General features: G+C 41.7%; 1 protein-coding gene across 1 annotated transcript in view; it reads left to right on the top strand.

The window, feature by feature from the left end:
- Nucleotides 1–25074, top strand: part of LOC311100424 (receptor-type tyrosine-protein phosphatase N2-like) — a gene marked incomplete at both ends in the record, with an annotated part of 320583 nt that overhangs the window by 229195 nt on the left and 66314 nt on the right. Inside the window, one exon of the mRNA XM_084141339.1 lies at nt 6812–6876. Within this exon, the coding sequence (XP_083997465.1) occupies nt 6812–6876 (65 nt within the window). The remainder of the gene's footprint in view (nt 1–6811; nt 6877–25074) is intronic.

The following is a 25074-nucleotide window of genomic DNA, read 5'->3' as shown; positions in this document are numbered from 1 at the left end:
GGTGCAGTGCCCATTATTGTTGGCTCAATAACCCACTGCCACGCCATAAAAATAAAATAAAAAATAAGGGCGGGATAGTAGTTATCTTAATAATTATCGCCCTATTTCAAGGCTTCCTTGTCTAGCTAAGATTCTTGAATCCTTGGTAAATGTACAACTTTGCTCTTTTGTTACCTGAGAAATGTATTTAGATTTTGGGACCTGTTCTCTTCACTATTTATAGAAACACAAGTGGTCAATCTGTTAAAAATTGTAAACTTCATCTGTATGTAGATGATACTATAATGTATGTTATTGCTCCGACTGTTGATCTGGCTTTGTCAAAACGACAGTCAGATTTTATAGCTATGCAAGAATCCCCTTCTGATTTAAAACTTGTGCTTAATACGGGTAAAAGAAAACACATGTTGTTTTTAAACTCTCATAAGAATGTTTCAGATGAACTACATGTTCACTCATTAGATGGTTCTCCAATCGAACGTGTTCCCGCAGACAAATATGTAGGCATTTGGGCTGATATGGATTTGACATTTAAAAAACATATAGATGAGCTGGTTAAGAAGTTAAGATTTAACATTGGCTTTTTCTACAGAAACAGATTGTGTCTTTCTCTAAGCAGTAGGAAGCAGATTATTCAGTCAACCTTTTTATCTGTTCTTGATTATGGTGATATTATTTATCAAAGTGCAGCTGCTACTACCATTAAACCTTTGGATGCCATCTACCAGTGCCGAATACAAATAATATATGATATCATTTATGTAAAGAGAACAATATCTGTCAACTATTTTGCATTTCAAAAGCTGGTCAAAGAGATTGTAAAATGTGCAATATACAATAAATATGTAATCTTTCACAGTTTTGATTTGATGGCATCTCTGTGCTACAGAGGCAGATCGTGGGATAAAAAAGAAATCATTCCATCACCCTGATTTTGACTGAAAAATTAACAGTGGGCGATGCATCACATCTGTCTCTGGGATCGGACGCATCCATCCCTCCTTCTCTAGATCCCCATCTTCCTCTCTTTTACTGTCTCTCTCTCTGAGACAGCTATCCTGCCTTTTTCTCCCCCCTCTCTCGCTCCTTGTCTTTCGGAGATACAGTAGCTATGCACAGACAGCCTTCATATGTGCAGCAGGGGAAAGTGACGGGCAGAATGGCAGCTGTAATATTGGAGTGATTGCTGCTGATAAGGGTAACGGCTGTGGAGAGGCGTGAGTGTCATCCTTCCCTCCTCCGCAATAAACACTTTCATTTTGTTTGCCTGCGAGACAGATGGAGAGATGGATGTGCTGAATAGACGACCTGAGGAGCAGTGGAGGGAGGAGATAGATGGGAAGGATGGGGACGCATATTCAGTATTAAAAGATCAATCAGAGGGTCTTGAAATATGCATTTTGTCATCTACGCCTCGTGTCTCGTCGGAGCAACAACAACGCTGGCCACTGTGCCGACTCAAAATGCAAACCTGACAAATTGTGATCTGTATTATATTCACTGTCATATTTTCATGGGATATGACATAAAATTCATAGTAATATTCCATGTGTCTAGATAATACGGACAACTTCAACATATTCATTGTGTCAGAATCAATGATGAACAATGCCTGAATATTGTCCTCTGTTTTACACAGACAAAATCATTATATCTGTACAGAGGTGTAAGGTTGCTACCCAAAAGGCATTTGGGACGCAAGCAATGTCTAGTGTAAGTGTGCAATTTGGCCAAGGACATTGAGGCATAAGATTGCTGATTAAAATGACCTCCTTTTCCAAAACTCCTTCAGACATCTTGACTTCTCAGGACGTGGCTGGAGGCTGGGAGGAGAGACCACTTGTTACCATTTTATGATATGTGTTGCGTTTGAATTATTCCTGTGTCTTCCACTCCAACCCAAGTCCTCCACTCCAACGCAAGGCAGCAGTGACTTTTCAATTTTTTGTGGTAACACTTTACCTTAGGGTAATAACATTAAGGGTACCTTAATGTAGAGCGTTACCATTTTTGTTAATACACAAACTAAGAGGCTAAAGCTGTTAGATTTTCCGTTGGTTTTAGATTGTGTTTAATTTGACTCAGGGCAATAAGACAGCGTGACCAGAAAGATGATGTGAACAGCTGGGGAGCTGAAATCTGCATATCAGAAATAAAACGAGGGAGACACAGACAATTGCTAATTCAAATCAGTGGAAAAACAACTCGAAAATGAGACTTCACATCAGTTTTCACAGTCTGTCTTAAATATTTGTGGACGTTAAAATGAATAATAAGGTTGCACTATAACAGCAAGGAGTAAACTTAATATGGGTTTGTGTTTATTCTGTAAATGACTCCAGCTATAGGAACAGAGAATGTGAAACATCTCAGAAAGCTCAGGCCAAGCATGAATCCCTGTGGACCTTTACAATTGCCAATTATTGCACATGATGAACCCCATGTATTTTCATTTAAAGTGGCTAAAGTAAGAAGTAGTGGGCTGCCGTTCGATGAGTTGAAAGTTAATCTAGAGGTGGAAAGATAGTGACCTTCAGGCTTCTTTGATTTTAGCATATGCTAGATCTTTTCAGCTTGTCAGTCAAACTGGAACTGTATCCAAGCCAGTAGATAGAAGGTAGACTGTGTGTTGATGTAAGGCTCATCGCAGTATTTTGACTGGCTCTCTACTCATCCTCAGCTCCCTGAGGGGTCCTCATTAAGACTAAACGCTGAGGGTGACCTTTCCGTCGCCCAACTCCCCTCACCCAGCTGGCCCTAATTACCTCCCTCATTACCCCCTCTGAAATAAAACACAGATCCAAAATGGCTGCCTCATTACCCCCTCTTAAATAACACCAGCACCACCAGGTTGAACCAAGATGGCTGCCTCATTAGCCCTCCTAAATAACACCCAGCACCACCAGGTTGAACCAAGATGGCAGCCTCATTACCCCCTCCTAAATAACACCAGCACCACCAGGTTGAACCAAGACAGCTGCCTCATTACCGCCTCCTAAAAAATACCAGCACCACCAGGTTGAACCAAGATGGCTGCTATTCCCCAGAATTGATTTGCTACACTCTCTTTGTGATGTATTCTGGCCTAGTGGATCTCTGTGCTCTGGATGTATCCCCCCTATTATTTCACTCTTTCACTTCCCCTTTCCCCCAAGTCCTGACAGTATCATTTAGACGTCGCCATCACTATGGTGATCGCTGATGAGACGATAGGGTGATCAGCGCTTGCGGGATGTCGGAGAATAAGCAGAGAAGGAGAGGGAGAAAGAGGGCTGTAAGTAGCCCTCCTGATGATGCCACTAAAGTAACATGCTTAATTATTTGGAATGCTGCATAAATTGCGGTGTGTGTGGAATCGTTGGGATTGATTAAAATACTAATTAAACAGGCCTTTGCAGAATTTGGGGAGTGAGGTAAGGTTCAGCTCTTCAGGGTAATTTGCATACCCTTCATCTAGGAAATGGGATATAAAGGGCCCTCTCTCTTTCTCTTTCTCTGGCCCGCTCTCTTTCTCTTTCTCTGGCCCGCTCTCTTTCTCTTTCTCTGGCCCGCTCTCTTTCTCTTTCTCTGGCCCGCTCTCTTTCTCTTTCTCTGGCCCGCTCTCTTTCTCTTTTCCCCCTATTTCCTGGTACATTCACATGCTAACAAACTCAATTAAAGTTATACTCCGTTTTCTCTTTTCACCATATTATTTGGCATAATCTATTAAGACCCCTTTGATTTTGTTTTTCAATATAAATGTATCCATCAAAGTGAGGGATACAAAGGGTAGACATGACCAGAATAAAACAAAGTCTGCCAAGTGTAGATCTTAAATGTTGGATGTTCAGTCGCTGCGTCACTTACTTTGATTTGCATGACAATATCTTTGTTAAATATTGTATCTAGAACTAGCGTGGGTATGCTTGAATTGATTAATAGATGTATGGATCAAACTCATAGTGTGATCCTATTAAGTACTGCAAGAGCCAATACAAATTAATTATGCAGTACATCAACTGGCACTTTTACATTAAAATCATAAACATTCACTCGTGCCTCAGCAGCTGACTGTGTGCAAAGATCTGGCCCATAAACCACTTTAAGTTTTAGTCATTTAGCAGACACTCTTATCCAGAGCAACTTGGGATAAGTGCCTTGCTCAAGGACACATCAACAGATTTTTTACCTAGTCAGCTCAGGGATTTGAACCAGCAACCTATTTACTAGCCTAATGCTCTTAACCACTAGGCTAACTGCCACCCCCAAATAGCCAAGTCCTCAGAGCAAAGTAACAAGAAAATCTCCACTGTTCGCTGCTTATGTGCTCTATCTAGACACTGTACTGTAGCGTATTCTGTGGTCATGTAGGTTGGTTGTGCAAACTCTTTCAAAATCTAATCTGGTGTACTGTAGCCAACAGTAAATGAGACTTTGAACAGTCACTGATGAGTTTGGAGTTGGAGTTGGAGTTATAGGCTGACAAAGACCTTCGGGTGGAAACGTTGCACAATAAACTGTGAGAGAATTCATCAGTGTGCGGGTATCTATCTTTAATACACACTCACACTATCACATATTCTTTCTCACAGTCTCCTGTTCCATTAGAGAACTGGAAGGTCAAACATGTTCTTCTGCGTCATTCATTCCTCTCACTAAAACACACAAATATACAGTACCTGTCAAAAGTTTGGACACACCTACCCTTTCAAGGGATTTTGTTAATTTTTTACTATTTTCTACATTGTAGAATAATAGTGAAGATATCAAAACTATGAAATAACACATATGGAATCATGTAATAACCAAAAAAGTGTTAAACAAATACAAATATAATTGAGATTTGAGATTCTTCAAAGAAGCCACCCTTTGCCTTTATGACAGCTTTGCACACTCTTGGCATTCTCTCAACCAGCTCCATGAGGTAGTCACCTTGCAATGCATTTCAATTTCAGATATGCCTTGTTAAAAGTTAATTTGTGGAATTTCTTAACTTCTTCATGCGTTTGAGCCGATCAGTTGTGTTGTGACAAGGTAGGGGTGGTATACAGAAGATAGCCCTATTTGGTAAAAGACCAAGTCCATATTATGGCAAGAACAGCTCAAATAAGCAAAGAGAAACGACAGTCCATCATTACTTTAAGACATGAAGGACAGTCAATACGGAAAATATCAAGAACTTTGAACGTTTCTTCAAGTGCAGTCGCAAAAACAATCAAGCGCTATGATGAAACTGGCTCTCATGAGGACCGCCACAGGAAAGGAAGACCCAGGGTTACCTCTGCTGCAGAGGATAAGTTCATTAGAGTTAGCAGCCTCAGAAATTGCAGCCCAAATAAATGCTTCACAGAGTTCAAGTAACAGACACATCTCAACATCAACTGTTCAGAGGAGACTGCGTGAATCAGGACTTCATGGTCGAATTGCTGCAAAGAAACCACTACTAAAGGACACCAATAAAAATAAGAGACTTGCTTCGTGCCAAGAAACACAAGCAAAAATCTGTCCTTTGTTCTGATGAGTCCAAATGTGAGATTTTTGGTTCCAACCGCCGTATCTTTGTGAGATGCAGAGTAGGTGAACGGATGATCTCCGCATGTGTGGTTCCCACCATGAAGCATGGAGGAGGAGGTGTTATGGTGTGGGGGTGCTTTGCTGGTGACACTGTCTGTGATTTATTTAGAATTCAAGGCACACTTAACCAGCATGGCTACCACAGCATTCTGCAGCGATACGCCATCCCACCTGGTTTGCGCTTAGTGGGACTATCATTTGTTTTTCAACATGACAATGACCCAACACACCTCCAGGCTGTGTAAGGGCTATTTGTCCAAGAAGGAGAGTGATGGAGTGCTGCATCAGATGACCTGGCCTCCACAATCACCCGACCTCAACCCAATTGAGTTGTTTTGGGATGAGTTGTACCGCAGAGTCAAGGAAAAGCAGCCAACAAGTGCTCAGCATATGTGGGAACTCCTTCAAGACTGTTGGAAAAGCATTTCAGGTGAAGCTTGTTGAGAGAATTTATTTATTTATTTATTTCACCTTTATTTAACTAGGTAAGCCAGTTGAGAACAGGTTCTCATTTACAACTGCGACCTGGCCAAGATAAAGCAAAGCAGTGCAATAAAAACAACACAGAGTTACATATGGGGTAAAAAAACATAAAGTCAAAAATACAACAGAAAATATATATACAGTGTGTGCAAATGTAGCAAGTTATGGAGGTAAGGCAATAAATAGGCTATAGTGCAAAATAATTACAATAGTATTAACACTGGAATGCTAGATGTGCAAGAGATTATGTGCAAATAGAGATACTGGGGTGCAAAAGAGCAAAATAAATAACAATATAGGGATGAGGTAGTTGGGTGGGCTAATTTCAGATGGGCTGTGTACAGGTGCAGTGATCGGTAAGGTGCTCTGACAACTGATGCTTAAAGTTAGTGAGGGAGATAAGAGTCTCCAGCTTCAGAGATTTTTGCAATTCGTTCCAGTCATTGGCAGCAGAGAACTGGAAGGAATGGCTTGTGCAAGTGTGTGCAAAGTGTGTGCAAAGCTGTCATCAAGGCAAAGGGTGGCTATTTGAAGAATCTAAAATATAACATATATTTTGATTTGTTTAACACTTTTTTGGTTACTACATGATTCCATATGTGTTATTTCATAGTTTTGATATCTTCACTATTATTCTACAATTTAGAAAATAGTAAAAATAAAGAAAAACCCTTGAATGAGTAGGTGTGTCCAAACCTTTGACTGGTACTGTATATTTATATAAGAATTACACTCACACACAACTCTTGTCTTGTTTTTGTGTCTCCCCACGTAGTTCAGCAGAAGAAGCAGCTGGAGAAGGAGACTGGTGTGAAGATCCTGGAGGCTGGAGTCAGTGATGTAAGTCCTGTTTCATCATCTATCTAGTAAGCTGGGAACCATAGATCTATAATCATTTACTTAAATGGGAATGCCCTTTCTAGTGATTCTATTTCTGTGCTGGGAACATCAAGCACTGACTACATCCGTGTGGAACGGAGTATATATCTAGAGGTCTTGATGCTGGATTGCTTAAATGTGACATTTTGTGACATAACAATGGTATTCAGCTGAGGTTGTATATTGAATACAATTTTTGTGAGATTGTATGGTTAGATCTTACCAAGTAAAGTCCCTGAAGAGAATACTGAGCTTCAGTAACATGCAACATCATTGTAAAGGAACTTAACCAAACCTGAAATGTTCCAGATCTCTGTACACTGTGCTCTGATTTGATTTGACTGGGACGCTCTTCAGGGAAATGGCTCCAGATGTGGCAACTTGGCATTTAATCACCACGCTACCTTCTGCTACTGTCCATACCGCCTGCATCCTTTATGAGGCCACCATTATGCGACCAGACATTGATCTTGAGCCGAAATGAATGCCAAATGTATTTCCTGTTAAACGTGTCGCTTTGATACACATCCTCTGTATTCATTTCCTGTCCTCCTTAGGATCGTTGGTTCCCATGGAGAATAAAGAACAACAAGACAAAGCGCAGTGCGTTTTGACACTTTAAATAACAGATGATAGTGACTTTGGGAAGGAACAATAAGCAGATTATCTGGAGAGCTGTCACTTTATGGCTAGCCAAAATTAAGAGGAGTGCAGAAAGATACTTAAGATGAGCGTGGGCATGAGAGCAGGGGAGATATGCATTCATTCTTTGGTGACGGTGCTAATAAATATTCATATGTAGCTAGCTATGTGTGTATTGGAGGTGAGGATCTAATCAAGCAGCCATTGATGCGCTGGAGTCCTCCTAGCAGACCCGTGTCTAAATTAGTTTTTCTATGGAAATGAGACAGACAGCAATGGCACTGTGAGACATGAAGATTATCACGAGGCATGCTGGGAACTAAATGGATGTGGCCTGTGTGTGTGCTGCTGCCGTCGTCAATGGCAACAGGCATAACATAGTCGGGACCATTTTCCTGGGTCAATCCCTCACGCACTGTCCTCCTATGGCCATCTCTGTCACACCTTCTCTACATTCCCTTTTTGTTTTATTTTATCTCTCGCTCTTATTCCTGCTAATCTCTATTTCTTACGTTTATGCGTTTACCTCCCTCTTTTTTTACCGCCCTCTTTTCCTTTCCTTTACCTCATCTACCCTACCTTTCCCTTGTCCGCTATCTGTCTGACTCTCTTTTTCTCCTCTTACTCCGTCTTCACTCTTGTTCAACACACAGAGAGCACTAGGCAAACAGGGATGGAGGACTGTGGTTTGTCATATTGGACCTATTTGTAGATAATTAGCTGCAATAATAGGTTCTCTGCGGGAACCAGAGTGAAGGCGGGATCTATCTTTTACCTCAGGAGTGGGAAATCAGAGATAGACGCTGTGTGTGTGTGTGTGTGTGTGTGTGTGTGTTTGTGTGTGTGCGCGCTCGTGGGCGTATGTGCGTGCATGTGTATGCATGTGTGCCTGTGTATGTGTGTGATTGAAAATGTGTGTTTACTGCACTAAAGGTAAATAGCTTCAGCTTCAGCTAAGCCCTGTAATTATTGGCCCTGTGTCTATTGCCAATTTCATAGTCTGAACCTAAATATGGCTCAATTCATCCAAGTGGTTGTTAGTCCCTGAATGGGGGCAGAACAATAACTTTGTGAAAACGGTGGTGGAACATGGTGCTGAGAGTGCCTGTGGAGACGTGCATTAGTTTAAATGGGATTGAACACAACTATTGGTAGTTGAATTTATGGGGTGACCACTGACCAAGGTATATTGGTATTAGTGTGTACCTCAGCTAGATGCCTCCGCATGGGTCAGTAACTATGCATTAGCCTGCAAAACACAAGAGAAACGTGTGCACTCATTTTAAATAGATAACTGAATAAATTGACAAAGAAAGTAAATGAGAATAAGTTAATAAAGCCACAACCAGTTAGATGTTATGATGTTATGGGGTTTATATCTTGTCTCCAATCAAATTGGAGGATTCCTCCAATATAGCACAGGCTTACATCGGAGTGTGCCTGCTCTTGCATGGAACCAACCAACCTGGTATCGTTAAGAGTATTGAGAGTGGAGCTGACACGGGTTGCATTGCAAATGGCACCCTACTCCCTTTATAGAGCATTACTTTTGACCAGAACTCTAGGCACCCTTATTCCCTTTATAGTTCACCCATAGGGCTCCGGTCAAAAGTAGTGCACTACATAGGGAATATGGTGCAATTTGGGATACAACCACAGCCTCTCCATCCTCACCCTGTCTGTCTTTGTTAAAAAGGGGGTAAATGACAAAACAACTTAGGAAGATGTCCAGATACCACGGACGTCGATAACAGAAGATGTCGACGAAGAAAAGCTAATGTCAGTGAGGCGATAGGACACTAATCGGTAGATTTCACAATATTTGGTCCTCCTATAGATTTTCCAGAACCTCTTTTCTTAAAAATATCCCTGTTTTGCCATTTATTAGCTACATTTGCCACACTCTTTAAGTAATTACACTTCAATAAACATGGCATTTTGTAAGTCATTTAAGTTGCCATTACGTTTTATAAATGAGATTGCTGTCCAGATCACGTTAGTGTCTCCATAACAGAACTCCTGTGAATGTGTGAAAATCTATCTTAGGGAAAAGCGAGATGGGGAAATAGGAGAGGGGCGGTAGAAAGCCTAATATATACAATGTTTTTGTTCATCTCAATCCTAGCACTCTATCGTCTGTTTTTCATTGACAGTAAATGAAAATCCTACAGAGAATATAAATGTGCATACACCTCACAGCACTACCAGGCAACCGTTTGGAGAATCAGCCTCTAGTGCAGATCAAACCATACAGTTTCAGCAGTCCTCTGTTTCGTGGAGAGATATTCCTAAAAGGCACACAGAGCTCCGTGACTGTGCATCCTCTCCTCTTTTCATCCTCCCGTCCTGTTCATATTCAGGAGGGGTCGATGAGTCACTGTGCATCTGGAGTGTGAGTGTGAGAGTGTGAGCGAGAGACAGGGAGCGAGCGAGAGATGGCGCAGGACCCGAGGGTTGCAGACTCCTGTTGCAGTGGTTTGCGTTAGCTAGCGGTATGCAGACATAGACACAGCGTTGTTGGTACCAGTGGGGGTTCTGAGGAGGGGGACAGGTGGGTAAGTGGCTGGGGGACAGGGCGGGGTGTCTCGGTCAGACGTCCTCGCTGGGTTGCCTGGGGAGTCCTGACAGACAGCTGCCGCCTCTGGTGTCGCCACCCACACCCCTCCCCAATGCACATACACCCCTCCTCGCACCCCTCGCCCTATCCCCAGGTGAAAGGATGATGCTGTAATTATCTCCTCCCGAAAATAAAACAAATATGATAAATAATGAATCACAAAATGAATGTAAAAATGTGGCACCATCACAGTGGAAGACCATGTATCGTGTTCTTAAATACAACAAGATCACTGAAGATTTCTCATTTGACCAGTGTGATTTTAAAATCATTGCTTTTACATTAACGGCTGTTTTAAGAATATATATCAGCATACCAGTTGTCTTTTTTATAAGTACAGTGCAGTGTAAGGGCGTCCGCATACATAGGTTCGGTTTGCTCCTAGCAGAACTCGGATAGGTAAAGCGAACATCTATGCTCGCATACTCCCTAAAGACCTTCTCTTGAAAAGCGGCAATATTACTCTTGTTTGTCCCTCTTGAGCCACCGTAGCAACAGCATAGCCAAAACACTTCCTCAATCCTCATAATCTGTAATTCATTTTGAATTTTCTTGACGAGGAGGTCTTAGTCGTGCAATTTTACATCTAGCTAAGATGTTTGGTGCAGTACTTCTCAAGTGAAAAAAATGTGCATGAAAACTAGTAGTGTACTGCAGACATTAGGGCTTAGCTGCTGCTGCGCTCTCTCCTCTCTCTCGTTGAATGACAGCAAACACTTAATTGAAGAATCCCATCCTTAGTTCCCACCCCTACTGTTGAGCAATCACTGACGAAGGGGCATAGAATTCGGCTACCAATCTTCGACTTGCCTCATGAAAACATTTGTGAGCAAACAGACGAAAAAATTACTTGCCTGAATACCGAAACGAACAAAAACTTCACAAAATGTCGTTATAATATATGCGCAAACAGTTTAGACTGGGAAGCATGCGACAGGCTTTAGGAAGAGGAGGCTGGACGTTTATAGTTGCCTGCCCGCATTAAGCCTTCCCTGTGTGATTAAGTTTGTGGGTAAATTGAGATTCATTGACATTTTGACAGAAGCGTCATGTTTTCGATAACTCCTGTAAACTGCTTATGTGGAGAGGCACTCATTAACCACAGAACTCCCTGAGCTGCACGTCAACTGATTATTCAACCACCAATTGTAAATTATATATGGCAGGCAGGGATCTCCGCAAAGGGTTGTGTGTGTGTGTGTGCGTGTGTACGTGTGCGTGCGTGTGTGCATGTTTTGCATATGATGTGTGCTGTTAGGGATGTCTATGTGTCTATGCACATAACATACATTAACAAAACTTGTATACTGTACATCTGTGTTCACATCCCTTATGGAAAAAACACATGAATTTCACATGTGAACACGTGAAGTGTTCAAAAAACACGTTTTCATATGATCATATGTGATCTTATGTGAAGTTAATGTGATAACATGAAACAACACCTGTGAAAACGTGCTTTTCCACATATGAAATCCTGTGGTTTTTCTGTAAGGGGGTTTATGGTCATTACTGTATGTCTGTTTACTTGTGATGGCTTTCGCTGTGGAATTGCATTACCTCTCTCTGGAACCTTTAAGGATTTCCATTCGATTTCTCTCAGCCACATAACAGAAGTGGATGCAGAGAAATAAACATTATCCCATCATATGTCAAGTAGGAGGAAATGTCAGCAGTAAATGCCACCATCTTAGAATGTAGGAAAGCACTCATGATCTCTCCCAATCAGAGTCCTGGGGTGCACCGGCAAAACTCATCTCAGGGAAAGGTCACAGGCAAAGATGACCTCTGGCAACTGAATTTGGGGGCTTTCTTGACAATTTCCTGCACCATAAGGAATGCGCGGGCAAGCTTAAGAGAAATGCCATTTAAAAAGATTTGAACATGTAACATGTAAATGATAGTCCTACTGTATATGCAGTATGACCAACAATAAGTTGTCCCGAATGGTACCCTATTTTCAACATAGTGCACTACTCTTGACCAGTGTCCTAAGGGCCCTGGTCAAAAGTAATGCACTATATAGGGAATAGGGTGCCTTTTGCTACTCTCTGGAGCAGAGCATACCGAAGCGATTTCTACATATTGCACCTTTTAAGTGCTTTTCATTTAGCACATTGTCAATCTAGTTTGTTTCATTTAGCACATTGTCAACCTAGTTTGTTTCATTTAGCACATTGTCAATCTAGTTTGGCTGTAAACATGCTCTGAATTGTACAAATAAAATTAAAAAAAGAACACTGCTCCTGTAATTGTGTTTTTTACAACAGTCGCATAATTCAACATTTTAAAGAGAAAAGAATAGAGAAAATAAAAGGCATTGAGGAATGCCAAATTCTACTTTGTAGTGTTCATTTGGGGAAAAATTGAGAAAGTAATTGGGGAAATAATAAAAGTAGTTCTTTGTTGGGACTGTGAGGAGGTGAGACTTTCTGAGGGACAAGTATGGTGATATGTTGCCAGGCTCTGCTAGCAACTCAATTTGAAAATAAATGTCTCTATTAGCCCTGTGTTCACAGTCATCTTCTCATTTGCCACTTTTAAACAGCTGTAAATAAAGCACTTGTGTCAACAAATAGGTTTAGGAACTGCTGCATATTTTACATTTTAGCAGACGCTCTTATCCATACTTTTTTTTTTTTCATACTGGCGCCCCGTGGGAATCGAACCCACAACCCCAGCATTGCAAACACCATGCTCTACCAACTGAGCTACACGGCATATCTATGAGTAGGGAGAGTAATATTGCGACAATGGGATACAAAACCCTATTCCCAAAGTATATATTTTCAAGGTGTTGTATTTTTATGACAGCACTTTTATGTTAGCACTTATTAATCACCTACAATGTATTTATAAGGAGTTTATTATGCCCTAATAACATAAAATAAAGTCAGTGGAGGATGATTCAGAGTTTATTGGCCTAGGTGAGAAATCTGGGCCCTGGTCAAAAATACTGCACTATAAAGGGAATAGGGTGCCATTTGGGACGCACAACAAACACCCTCTATAGAGCTCTGACCTTGAAAGCTTTTATCAGCCCGTGTAAACCTCTTCATTGGCACCAGGACACACATATTTATCTGTTGCCTCAACAACCAATGCCGCATGTCCTTCACACCTTAACAGCCTCAGCAGAAACACTATCTCTAATTGCTGTTATCTGCTCTCTATGCCACAGCCAGGTCACAACACTGTAGTACATTACTGGCAAATTGGATTTAGGATACTTTTAGTAGAGAGACACCTCAAACTAATTTTGTTTGAGGTGTCTCTCAACTAAAAGTGTACTAAATGTCTAATAAATGAGATTACAATGTGGGAGATTAGGATTCAATATAAACACAACCTTAACACAATCATATTGTATCAGATTGAAAATGTAAAATGTAAAATGTATCTTACAGGCATTCTCTGGTACTTTTGTATACTTTTTAGCCATTAGTTCTTTTAGCCATTAGTTCTAATAGTAGCAGTCACGAGGCAAAAGTGTTGCCCGAAAATTGCGTACTACTTCACATTATGTGCAGATCTGTGCACCATATCATTGCTCTCTCCCTGCTCTGCTGTGGGTGCATCATGTGCATCTTGCTAGCTGTCACTCATATGGCGAGAGGCTTAAGCTCATTGGTTGAACTCAAATTGCTAGGGGGCTGGCCCACATGAGGGAAAATGTAGGGAAAATGGTGCAGCACAGCTTCAAGAAAAACAGTTACGTTCAAACTAGGGATCTTGTGGCTAATTGAGGTAAAACAGTAATTCTACTCATAGATTATGCATGTATGAACTACACATTGACACATCCAGCCCAAAGCGGGAAAAATACTTTAAAAATACGCTGAAAGATATTTGTACTGAGCTAAATCTAACTCAGCTGATAACGAAACCAACTCGCCCCAACTTTAAACACCCTGACGAATCTACCCTTTTAGATATTTTTCTAACAAATGCCCCTCATAGGTTTACAGCCAATGGGACATTTGCTAATGAGTTCAGTGAACGTTGCCTACATAACAGATGTTAAGATACCTAAATCTCGCTCACGTATTATTACAAAGATAAATTTTTTGAATTTGAATGAGCAAAATGTTTTGTCTGAGCTTGGGTTGAGTGACTGGTGTCTTGTGTCAACTATCACTGACTCTGATCCTTAATTGTTTAACTCTGTTGCAGATAAACATGTGCCGTACAAAAGGCTAAGGGTAAAATACAGATGAAATCAAATCACATTTTATTTGTCACAATACAGATCAAATCAAATCAAATTTTATTTGTCACATGTGCAGAATACAACAGGTATTCCTTACAGTGAAATGCTTACTTACAAGCCCTTAATCAACAATGCAGTTTTAAGTGTTAAGTAAAAAATAGATAACAAAAAAATTAAAATAACAAATAATTAAAGAGCAGCAGTAAAATAACAGTAGCGAGGCTATATACAAGGGGTACCGGTACAGACTCAATGTGCGGGGGCACAGGTTAGTCGAGGTAAATGAGGTAATATGTACATGTAGGTAGAGTTAAAGTGACTATGTATAGATAATAAACAGAGAGTAGCAGCAGCGTAAAAGAGGGGGTGGGAACAATGCAAATAGTCCGGGTAGCCATTTGATTAGCTGTTTAGGAGTCTTATGGCTGTTAAGAAGCCTTTTGGACCTAGACTTGGCGCTCCGGTACTGCTTGCCGTCTATGACTAGGGTGGCTGGAGTCTTTGACAATTTTTAGGGCATTCCTCTGACACCGCCTGGTATAGAGGTCCTGGATGGCAGTAAGTTTGACCCCAGTGATGTAATGGGCTGTACGCACTACCCTCTGTAGTGCCTTGCGGTCGGAGGCCGAGCAGTTGCCATACCAGGGAGTGATGCAACCAGTCAGAATGCTCTTGATGGTGCAGCTGTATAACTGTTTGAGGATCTGAGGACCCATGCCAATTATTTTCAGTCTCCTGAGGGGGAATAGGCTTTGTCGTGCCCTCTTCACGACGGTCTTGGTGTGTTTGGACCATGATAGTTTGTTGGTGATGTGGACACCAAGGAACTTGAAGCTCTCAACCTGTTCCACTACAGTCCCGTCGATGAGAATGGGGGCGTGCTCGGTCCTCTTTTTCCTGTAGTCCACAATCATCTCCTTTGTCTTGATCACGTTGAGGGAGAGGTTGTTTTCCTGGCACAACACGGCCAGGTCTCTGACCTCCTCCCTATATGCTCTTATCGTTGTCAGTGATCAGGCCTACCACTGTTGTGTCGTCGGCAAACTTAATGATGGTGTTGGAGTCGTGCCTGGCCATGCAGTCATGGGTGAACAGGGAGTACAGGAGGGGACTGAGCACGCACCCTGAGAGGCCCCCGTGTTGAGGATCAGTGTGGCAGATGTGTTGTTACCTACCCTTACCACCTGGGGGCGGCCCGTCAGGAAGTCCAGGATCCAGTTGCAGAGGGAGGTGTTTAGTCACAGGATCCTTAGCTTAATGATGAGCTTTGAGGGCGCTATGGTGTTGAATGCTGAGCTGTAGTCAATGAATAGCATTCTCACGTAGGTGTTCCTCTTGTCCAGGTGGGAAAGGGCAGTGTGAAGTGCAATAGAGATTGCATCATCTGTGGATCTGTTGGGGCGGTATGCAAATTGGAGTGGGTCTAGGGTTTCTGGGATAATGGTGTTGATGTGAGCCATGACCAGCCTTTCAAAGCACTTCATGGCTACAGACGTCGGTGCTACGGGTCGGTAGTCATTTAGGCAGGTTATCTTAGTGTCCTTGGGCACGGGGACTATGGTGGTCTGCTTGAAACATGTTGGCATTACAGACTCAGTCAGGGACATGTTGAAAATGTCAGTGAAGACACTTGCCAGTTGGTCAGCACATGCTCGGAGTACACGTCCTGGTAATCTGTTGACCTGCTTAAAAGTCTTACTCACATCGGCTACGGAGAGCGTGATCACATAGTCATCCGGAACAGCTGGGGCTCTCATGCATGCTTCAGTGTTGCTTGCCTCGAAGCGAGCATAGAAGTGGTTTAGCTCGTCTGGAAGTCTTGTGTCACTGGGCAGCTCGCGGCTGTGCTTCCCTTTGTAGTCTGTAATAGTTTCAAGCCCTGCCACATCAGACGAGCGTCAGAGCCAGTGTAGTATGATTCAATCTTAGTCCTGTATTGACTCTTTGCCTGTTTGATGGTTCGTCGGAGAGCATAGCGGGATTTCTTATAAGCGTCCGGGTTAGAGTCCCGCTCCTTGAAAGCGGCACCTCTACCCTTTAGCTTAGTGCGGATGTTTCCTGTAATCCATGGCTTCTGGTTGGGGTATGTACGTACGGTCACTGTGGGGACGACATCATCGATGCACTTATTGATGAAGCCAGTGACTGATGTGGTATACTCCTCAATGCTATCTGAAGAATCCCGGAACATGTTCCAGTCTGTGCTAGCAAAACAGTCCTGTAGCTTAGCATCTGCGTCATCTGACCACTTTTTTATTAACCGAGTCACTGGTGCTTCCTGCTTTAGTTTTTGCTTATAAGCAGGAATGAGGAGAATATAGTTATGGTCAGATTTACCAAATGGAGGGCGAGGGAGAGCTTTGTATGCGTCTCTGTGTGTGGAGTAAAGGTGGTCTAGAGTTTTTTTTTCCTCTGTGTGTGGAGTAAAGGTGGTCTAGAGTTTTTTTTCCTCTGGTTGCACATTTAACATGCTGGTAGAAATAGGTCGAACGGATTTTAACGGATTTAAGTTTCCCTGCATTAAAGTCCCCGGCCACTAGGAGCGCTGCCTCTGGATGAGCATTTTCCTGTTGACGTATGGCCTTATACAGCTCATTCAGTGCAATCTTAATGCCATCATTGGTTTGTGGTGGTAAATAGACAGCTATGAAAAATATAGATGAAAACTCTCTTGGTAAATAGTGTGGTCTACAGCTTATCATAAGATACTCTACCTCAGGCGAGCAAAACCTCGAGACTTCCTTAGTATTTGATTTTGTGCACCAGCTGTTGTTTACAAATATACACAGACCGCCACCCCTTGTCTTACCGGAGTCAGCCGTTCTATCCTGCCGATGTAGCGTATAGCTCGCTAGCTGTATGTTGTCCATGTCGTCGTTCAGCCACGACTCGGTGAAACATAAGATATTACAGTTTTTAATGTCCCGTTGGTAGGATAACCGTAATCTTAGGTCATCCAATTTATTCTCAAATGATTGAAAATTGGCTAATAGGATTGATGGGAGAGGCAGTTTACTCGCTCGCCGTCGGATCCTTACAAGGCACCCCGACCTACGTCCACGATATCTCCGTCTCTTCCTCATGCGAATGATGGGGATTTGGGCCTTGTCGGGTGTCTGTAGGATATCCTTCGCGGCCGCCTCGTTGAAGAAAAAATCTTTGTCCAATACGAGGTGAGTAATTGCTGTCCTGATATCCAGAAGCTCTTTTTGGTTATAAGAGCCAATGGCAGAAACATTATGTACAAAATAAATTACAAATAACGCAGAAAAACACACATAATAGTACAATTGGTTAGAGGGCTGTAAAACGGCAGCCATCTTCTCCGGCGCCATTCTCAGTGTGGCTAAGATGCACAATGCACTTCTCTCTCCAGAATGTGCTCTCTCCCGCCAATATGTGCACATTCATTCTTTCATAACTTCATTGTGAGAATTGTTTGCGTTTGATTGTTAGTGTCTACCAATTCCCCATTACATATATCACCAGTAGTAAATTTACTGTTAATTCCTATAATTTATAATCTACAATGTTTGTTTGGTTACGGTAATTTCTGTTAATGCTTTAAATTAATTAGTATTCCAATCTTTAACGTTTTCATTGTTGGAGTGGACACGTTGCTTGCAGAGCGCACAACCTATGCTACCATACCCTTGAGAATTCTTTTTTGGTTTATTTCATTCCATTTACGAGTTTTGTCAATTTAGTCATTGTCTTTTGTTTGGAGCGCTCCTGTCAATATTGAGTAAGGAAGCACACCTGAGAACGCATAGAAGTAGGCCTATAGGCTACCTGAACTGTGCGCAAATGTAGGCATATAAAATGTGCCCATTTGGGGATCTGATAGCAAACAAAGTCTGTTTTTACATCCATTGAGAATAACAATAGTTCCTCAATGGATTTGAAAAATCTCTCCAGCTCTCTCCCTTTCGATAACCACTCAGCATGAAAGGGAAAAATGTAGTGCTCTGATCCAGTGCAAACATCATAAAATAGGCCTACCTGATTACTTCTTATCCCTTGCGCAAATAGCATACAGCTGTGTCTGTCAAAGCTCTGAGGGCCCAGAATATTTTATACAATGTTGCAAGTTTGCTAGCGGGAGCTTCGGCCAGACCCAAGTTAATAGTTGATACAATGTTTCAAGTTCGTTGCAGACAGGCCATGCATAGCCAATGTGATTTATAGGAAATTATTTCTTGATATCCAATTGCGATCTTGTCTTATCGCTGCAACTCCCCAACGGGCTCTGGAGAGGTGAAGGTCGAGTCATGCGTCCTCCGAAATGCCAAACCGCGTTTCTTAACACCTGCCCGCACCAATGTGTCGGAGGTAACACCGCTCAACTGACGACCGAAGTCAGCCTGCAGGCACCAGCCCGCCACAAGGAGTCGCTAGAGCGCGATGAGCCAAGTAAAGCCTCCCCAGCCAAACCCTTCCAACAATGGGCCAATTGTGCGACGCCCTATGAGACTCCCGGTCCCAGCCGGTTGTGACACAGCCTGGGATCAAACCCGGGTCTATAGTGACATTGCAGTCTTAGACCGCTGCGCCACTCGATAGGCTAGGATATTAATTTTTTATCAGGATATTTTCTACATGCAGGCTGCAATGTTTTTATTTGTTGGCTTTATGTAGGCTATTTCTACATAGTTGGCAATAGAAGTTACTTTTTAGGTTTGTGTCATTTTAATTTAGATTTGGGTATAATTTTGATTAGCCACATGACAATGATTTTGAGATACGAAGACATTATTATAAATTAAATTAAACTGTTCCACGAAAATCAGTATAAATTGAAAGATAAATTGGTATTCCACATGAGAAAGGTTGCCGACTCCTGTAGTCTATTACCGGCAACTTCAGGAGCGTAATTGTGAAAGCCAGCAGGAGCGGGAGGAGGATGGTTGGGTCAGGTTATGTTTTTTTTCTTTTGGTTATCTTGATCTCGGGCTCCCTCTTGAGTCATTTGTGTCTTATTTCGTCAAACAATGTGCTTAAAGCATCAGACAAGTTAAATGCATATAGTTTATTTCATTTAAACACATAGGGTGTGTCTATATATGGAAAAATACACATTTAAAAAGTTCAACCAATCGATTAGCCGAAAGAACAGACAACTTTCCGCCAAACCAAGATTTTCTTTAGTCGGGGACAGCCCTACGTAGATCACTTCGCTCGCAGGGTTGGTTAACTCTTGAGGTCCCTCTGGTCTTAACCAATTTAGGTAAATCCTCCTTTAGTTTTAGTGCCCCCCATTGTTGGAATTACCTGCAAAATTCCTTGCATCTTGATTCCCTGGTGCCGATAGGGCAGTTTAGGACTCTGGTGTTAAATTAATTAATTGATGATTACAGTTGTTTCGGTTGATGTAATGGTTTATTTGTTGAAATTGTAGGATTGTTATTGTACCTTGGAGTTTTTTTTATTCTTCTTGTTTTCTTTGGAAATGTCATTTTCTTTCTTGATTGTGAGAAACTCAGGGCACCATTGTGAATGAGACCCTGGTCTCAAGTGGGCTCCCCTGAATAAATAAAAGTTAAATAAAACAATTAAAATGTCTTTCACAAATCTTTTATTATTTCAAAACATTGTATTGCCAGCTGCTGTATATTGATTCTAAGTAATTGTGCGATGAGTTGTATGTAGGCAAAGTAAACCCCCCCTTCCCCAAATTACCATGACCTTATTGGTGACCCATCTATAGTACAACTATAATCTATCATGTATATATCATGTGAAACCCCATGGAGGGAATCATTCTCTTCAGAGCGTGGAGCACAAATTATTTTACTGGAGACATCAAAGGAGACCCATTCTGACCCCTAGCTACTACCCGAGTGAAAAGCAAAAACATACATAGGGAAATAAATAAATACGATCAGAGTTAACAAATTGATCTTGAAGCAGCATGGGTATATGCTCTATTTCAAAGCTTCTCGGCTTTATGTTTCCATGCTGGTTGGTTATGTTTTGAAGCCGGTGCTTTTAATGGTCCGCAGGAGAAAAATATATAGTACAGTCATATTTTGATGTAAATAATGACCTAGCATCTAATTTGAATTGATTTTATGTTTGTGTATTAGTGGGTGACACATGCACATTTGCTTTTTTTTATGTTGCCTATGGTCCCTACTGTCTCCTGCTGTCGATTGTGTAAGAGTGGTACAGTCTCTCCAGTTGATGTTCTCTATATACAGTAGTAGCCACTCTAAAACTGTTACTCAAAGAAGGAGACTATTATCAACCATAGGGATTGATGTTATTTACTTGTGTTGTGAGGAGAGTGTGTGTGCATGCATGCATGTCTGTCTGTGTGTGTGTGTGTGTGTGCCAGTGCATTCGAATGAGGGTGATACTAACACATACATGACGACCCTTAATTCCCATGTTAACAAGCCATCAATGATCTCTTTCAGTATAAAAATTACTTTCCTAAACCCCACACACCTGAAAAACTCAAAACGCTTCCTATAAAGATTTCATCATCTGTGCTGACCAGGAAGTCATTCAAGCCAATGAGGCTGTTCTATAAGTGGTTTAAATGCCAAGGCTGTGGCTGATAGATCTGGATGGGAAATGTCATGTGGGAGCAACCCAACTGTTCCTGCAGCCCTGTTCAGATCTCTCTCTTCTCTTTGGAGACTCCAGCTGTTGCAGACTGATGAAAGTGAAGCTGCAGTCGGCTCCGTAACTCTGCCAACCTTTAACCATCACCTGACCTTTTGGACTGAAGAAGAAATGCCTTTAATACTGTGCCATGTGGTTTGGTATTTTGAGAGAATCTCTCTCTCTCTCTCTCTCTCTCTCTCTCTCTCTCTCTCTCTCTCTCTCTCTCTCTCTCTCTCTCTCTCTCACGGTGGTCTCCAAAGTAAGGGCTGACTTGCATTGCATTGCATTACAATGTTGAGTATTCACATCGACACCTTTGAGTTCCTCTAACCGCTATGGTTGTTAGCTAGAGGCATAACTGGAGTGAGAATCTGAATTTAATAGCCTATTCGGAGAACATTCCGTGGTGTACTGAGAGGAAAGAAAGATAGTGTTTTGTACATTTAATGATTGTTTGATGATTCCATTTGGAAGAAAAACATTAGACATTTGGCTGGGATAATATAGCTTTTACTGAAGTTATCATCTTCCCCAATCCATAGAAATAGTCATCCAAATATCCAAGAAAGTATCCAAGAATAGTCCAATCCATAACCATTGACTTATAGGAAATGCTGCACCTACGAATGGCCCTTTCTGCTGCATATGAAGCGGAGATGCAGTGAGTCTGTGGTAAGAAAGAGCATGGTCTGTTTACGCTAATCTGAGATGTGTTGCTTGGTGTCGGTGAGCGAGGAGACTTCAGGTCCCTGTGGCGGTCACAAATGGGGAGGAGGCTGGAGTTTAAATGTCAGTGTTGAAGGGGGCGATTGCGGCTGCCATTTTGGGACTGCTGGCAGGACTCGAGCAGGTTAGAAACCGATGATGATCCTGGCCCACAAGCCAGCAAGAGGCATCTTCTGCCATTTATCACGCGGCTGCCCAGTTAGTACATCTGGCAAGTTAACATGGGCAGAGCAGGAGTATCCTGCATTATCCTGCAGGCTCACAAGCAGATAGCCTATCTGTTATCTGAACCCCTTTAATAATAATAAAATGCCATTTAGCAGATGCTTTTATCCAAAACGTTTTACAGTCATGTGCGCATACATTTTTACGTATGGGTAGTCCCAGGGATCAAACCCACTACCCTGGCATTACAAGCGCCATGCTCTACCAATTGAGCTACAGAGGACCACAACCTTTAATAATACAATATAAGCCCTTAATTATGCAATATACTTACTGTAACGTGTTAGCACAAATTAAATCTTACTGATTTGATATTAATAGGAGTTAATGAATGAGAGAGAACCAGAGTATTATACTAAATGCACTTGTGGCATTGACAAAAGTGACAAGGTGTCAATACGACTGAGTCCGATGAGCAACAGCAGATGCTGTTGGAGAGTACACTCTCACTATAAAGCTGTAGGAAGTGAACACAAGGACTGGGCCATTTCCTGGGGGTGAACCATAGGACAGTACAGTACTGTGCGCACTCCTCTGTGAACAGCATGACTCTTTGCTATTGTGTCATATTTTTCTCTCAAGGAACAACCTTGCACAGTACATCTGCTCATAGTTACAGGCTACACTCTGTGACTCAATGCCACTATGCACTCAAAGTATTCAATGTTTGTGGGGGAGGGGGCGTGATATTGAAACGTTCACTGAACTCTGACAGAGGTACACTGTAAAACATTTCCTGTAATTTTTACATGAAATTACTGGTAGCACAGAAGCCAGTAAATTACTGTAGATTTACAGGACCTTTACTGTAAGACAAATTTACATCATATTACTGGAACACCCGACTACAGTAACATGCTGTATTTCTAGAATTTACAGTGCATTACTGGAAGCACAGTGGTTAGTATACTGTTGCAGATTTACAGTGCAGGTAGCTAGTGCCAACAACAGGCAGTATTTCTGTTACATGTATTTGATATAGGTATTTCAATACCTTAAATACCTATTTAGTAATTTCATTATTTCACTAACCTGAACTATACTGCATGCAGCTTATTTTTTAGAAAATACAAATTTACACTTGCAAGTAGCCCACTTAACTAAAACATTCTCAGTAACGGTAACATAATCTTGTTACGTGCTATGACTGTGGTATGTTCTTGTTCACCTTAGTTTAATGAACTGACTGTAAGTCACTCTGGATAAGAGTGTCTGCTAAATGACCAAAATGTAAATGTTAAAAATGAACATTTGCAAAGCACACTCACTGCTGGGTATTATTCTAATGACTGGAAGCTGTATTTCTATAAAGATACCTTTTTGATATATCTTTGCCCATCTCTGGCTAGTGCAAAGTACGTTACTGTAATATTCACAGTAATTTGCTTCCTGTATGTAACTGGAAATTGCAGAGCAATGACAGTAAATGCTACTATAATCATGTTGGTATTTTATTGCAATTACATGGGATTAGTGCAAGCAGGTTGGCTACTAGGTATTTGTATATTACAGCATATTTATGAATATTGGTGTTTTATATTGCTTCCAAACTGGCTGTGAATACAGGGCAAAACAGCCCAAAAACACATGGCATAATATTCACCCATTAAAGGTTTAAGACTTCTTATCTGTTTTCTATATAATAAAATTGTTAGGGCACTACTTCCACATATCAGTTAAATTGGTAAAGCATTCTCACTAACGGGTGTAACAATTAGCCACTTACAAGGCACGCCTCAAAATATATTAATGTACCAGTGATTGTTTCCCCTCCCACATTTGTCCACAATGCATCATTTACAGAATACAGCAGTAAATATACAGCAAAACAGAAATACAGTACTTTATTGTTAAATTGTATTGTAATAAAATTACAGCAATTGCTATCAGTGAAAATGTAATTATATATTACAGCATACCAATGCATATTTTGTGTTTTATATCACTTGCACTTGTAGAGGCCTTAACAAAGGCTTCTACACTGGCAGTGACTACAGATCAAAAGGACATGGCTAAACACGCAACCGTTAAAGGTATGTAACTTGCTGCCACTCTGCTTTGTCCACTATATACACTCACAGGCCAGTTTGTTTGGTACACCACCCCGTTCATGAAACTGGATCGCTCCTACAGACAGTGAGTCACGTGGCCATGGCTTGCTATATAAAGCAGCCAGACAGGCATCGAGGCATTCACTTACTGTTCGATTGAACGTTAGAAGGGGCAAAACGAGTGACCTAAGCAACTTTGAGCGTGGTGTGATCGGCGGTGCCAGGCGCACTGGATACATTATCTCAGAAACTGCCGCCCTCCTGGGCTTTTCACAACGACCACACCAGGTTCCACTCCTATCAGCTAAAAACAAGAAGAAGTGGCACAAGTGGGCACGCGATCACCAACACTGGATAATTGAGGATTGGAAAAACATCGCCTGGAACATGACAGTGAGTTCAGTTTACTTGAGTGTCCTGTGCAGTCCCCAGACCTCAACCCAATAGATCATCTTTCGGATGAGATGGAACAGGCTGTTTGCAGCATGAATGTACTGTCGTCCAATCTGCAGCACCTGCTTGATGCCATCGCTTCACCATGGACCAACATTCCTGTGGAACGTTTCCGACACTTTGTAGAATACCCCAAAGAATCCAGGCTATTCTGGAGGCAAAGGGGGGTTTGACCCGGTACTAGATGGGTGTATCTAATAAACTGGCCACTGAGTGTACATTTAATAGGGAACTACTACCACATATCACTTGAATTGGTACAGCACTCTCACTAACAGGTGCAACAAGTATACGCCTCAAAATGTGTTAATGAGCCACAACAATACCATGCACCCACAAAAGGTTTTTGGCACTCCAAAATTACAGTATGGCACTGTATTCTGTGGGGTTGTCACTGAATTACAGTAAATTACTGGCAGCACGGTAGCCAATAAATTACTGTAGATTTACAGGAAAAGGATTTTGGAGTCTGAAAATTCAGTATGGGACTGTATTCTGTGGGGTGGTACTGAATTACAGTAAATTACTGGCAGCACAGTAGCCAGTAAATTAGTGTAGATTTGCACAAGAAACAACAACATCTAATACGGTATGGTAATGTATTCTGTGGGGTACAGCGTTCT

Source organism: Coregonus lavaretus (genome assembly GCF_964263955.1).
Source record: "Coregonus lavaretus genome assembly, chromosome: 2".
In the NCBI taxonomy this organism is placed as follows: domain Eukaryota; kingdom Metazoa; phylum Chordata; class Actinopteri; order Salmoniformes; family Salmonidae; genus Coregonus; species Coregonus lavaretus.
Note: the sequence above shows the minus strand (reverse complement) of the source record. Positions and strands in the feature narration are given on the sequence as shown.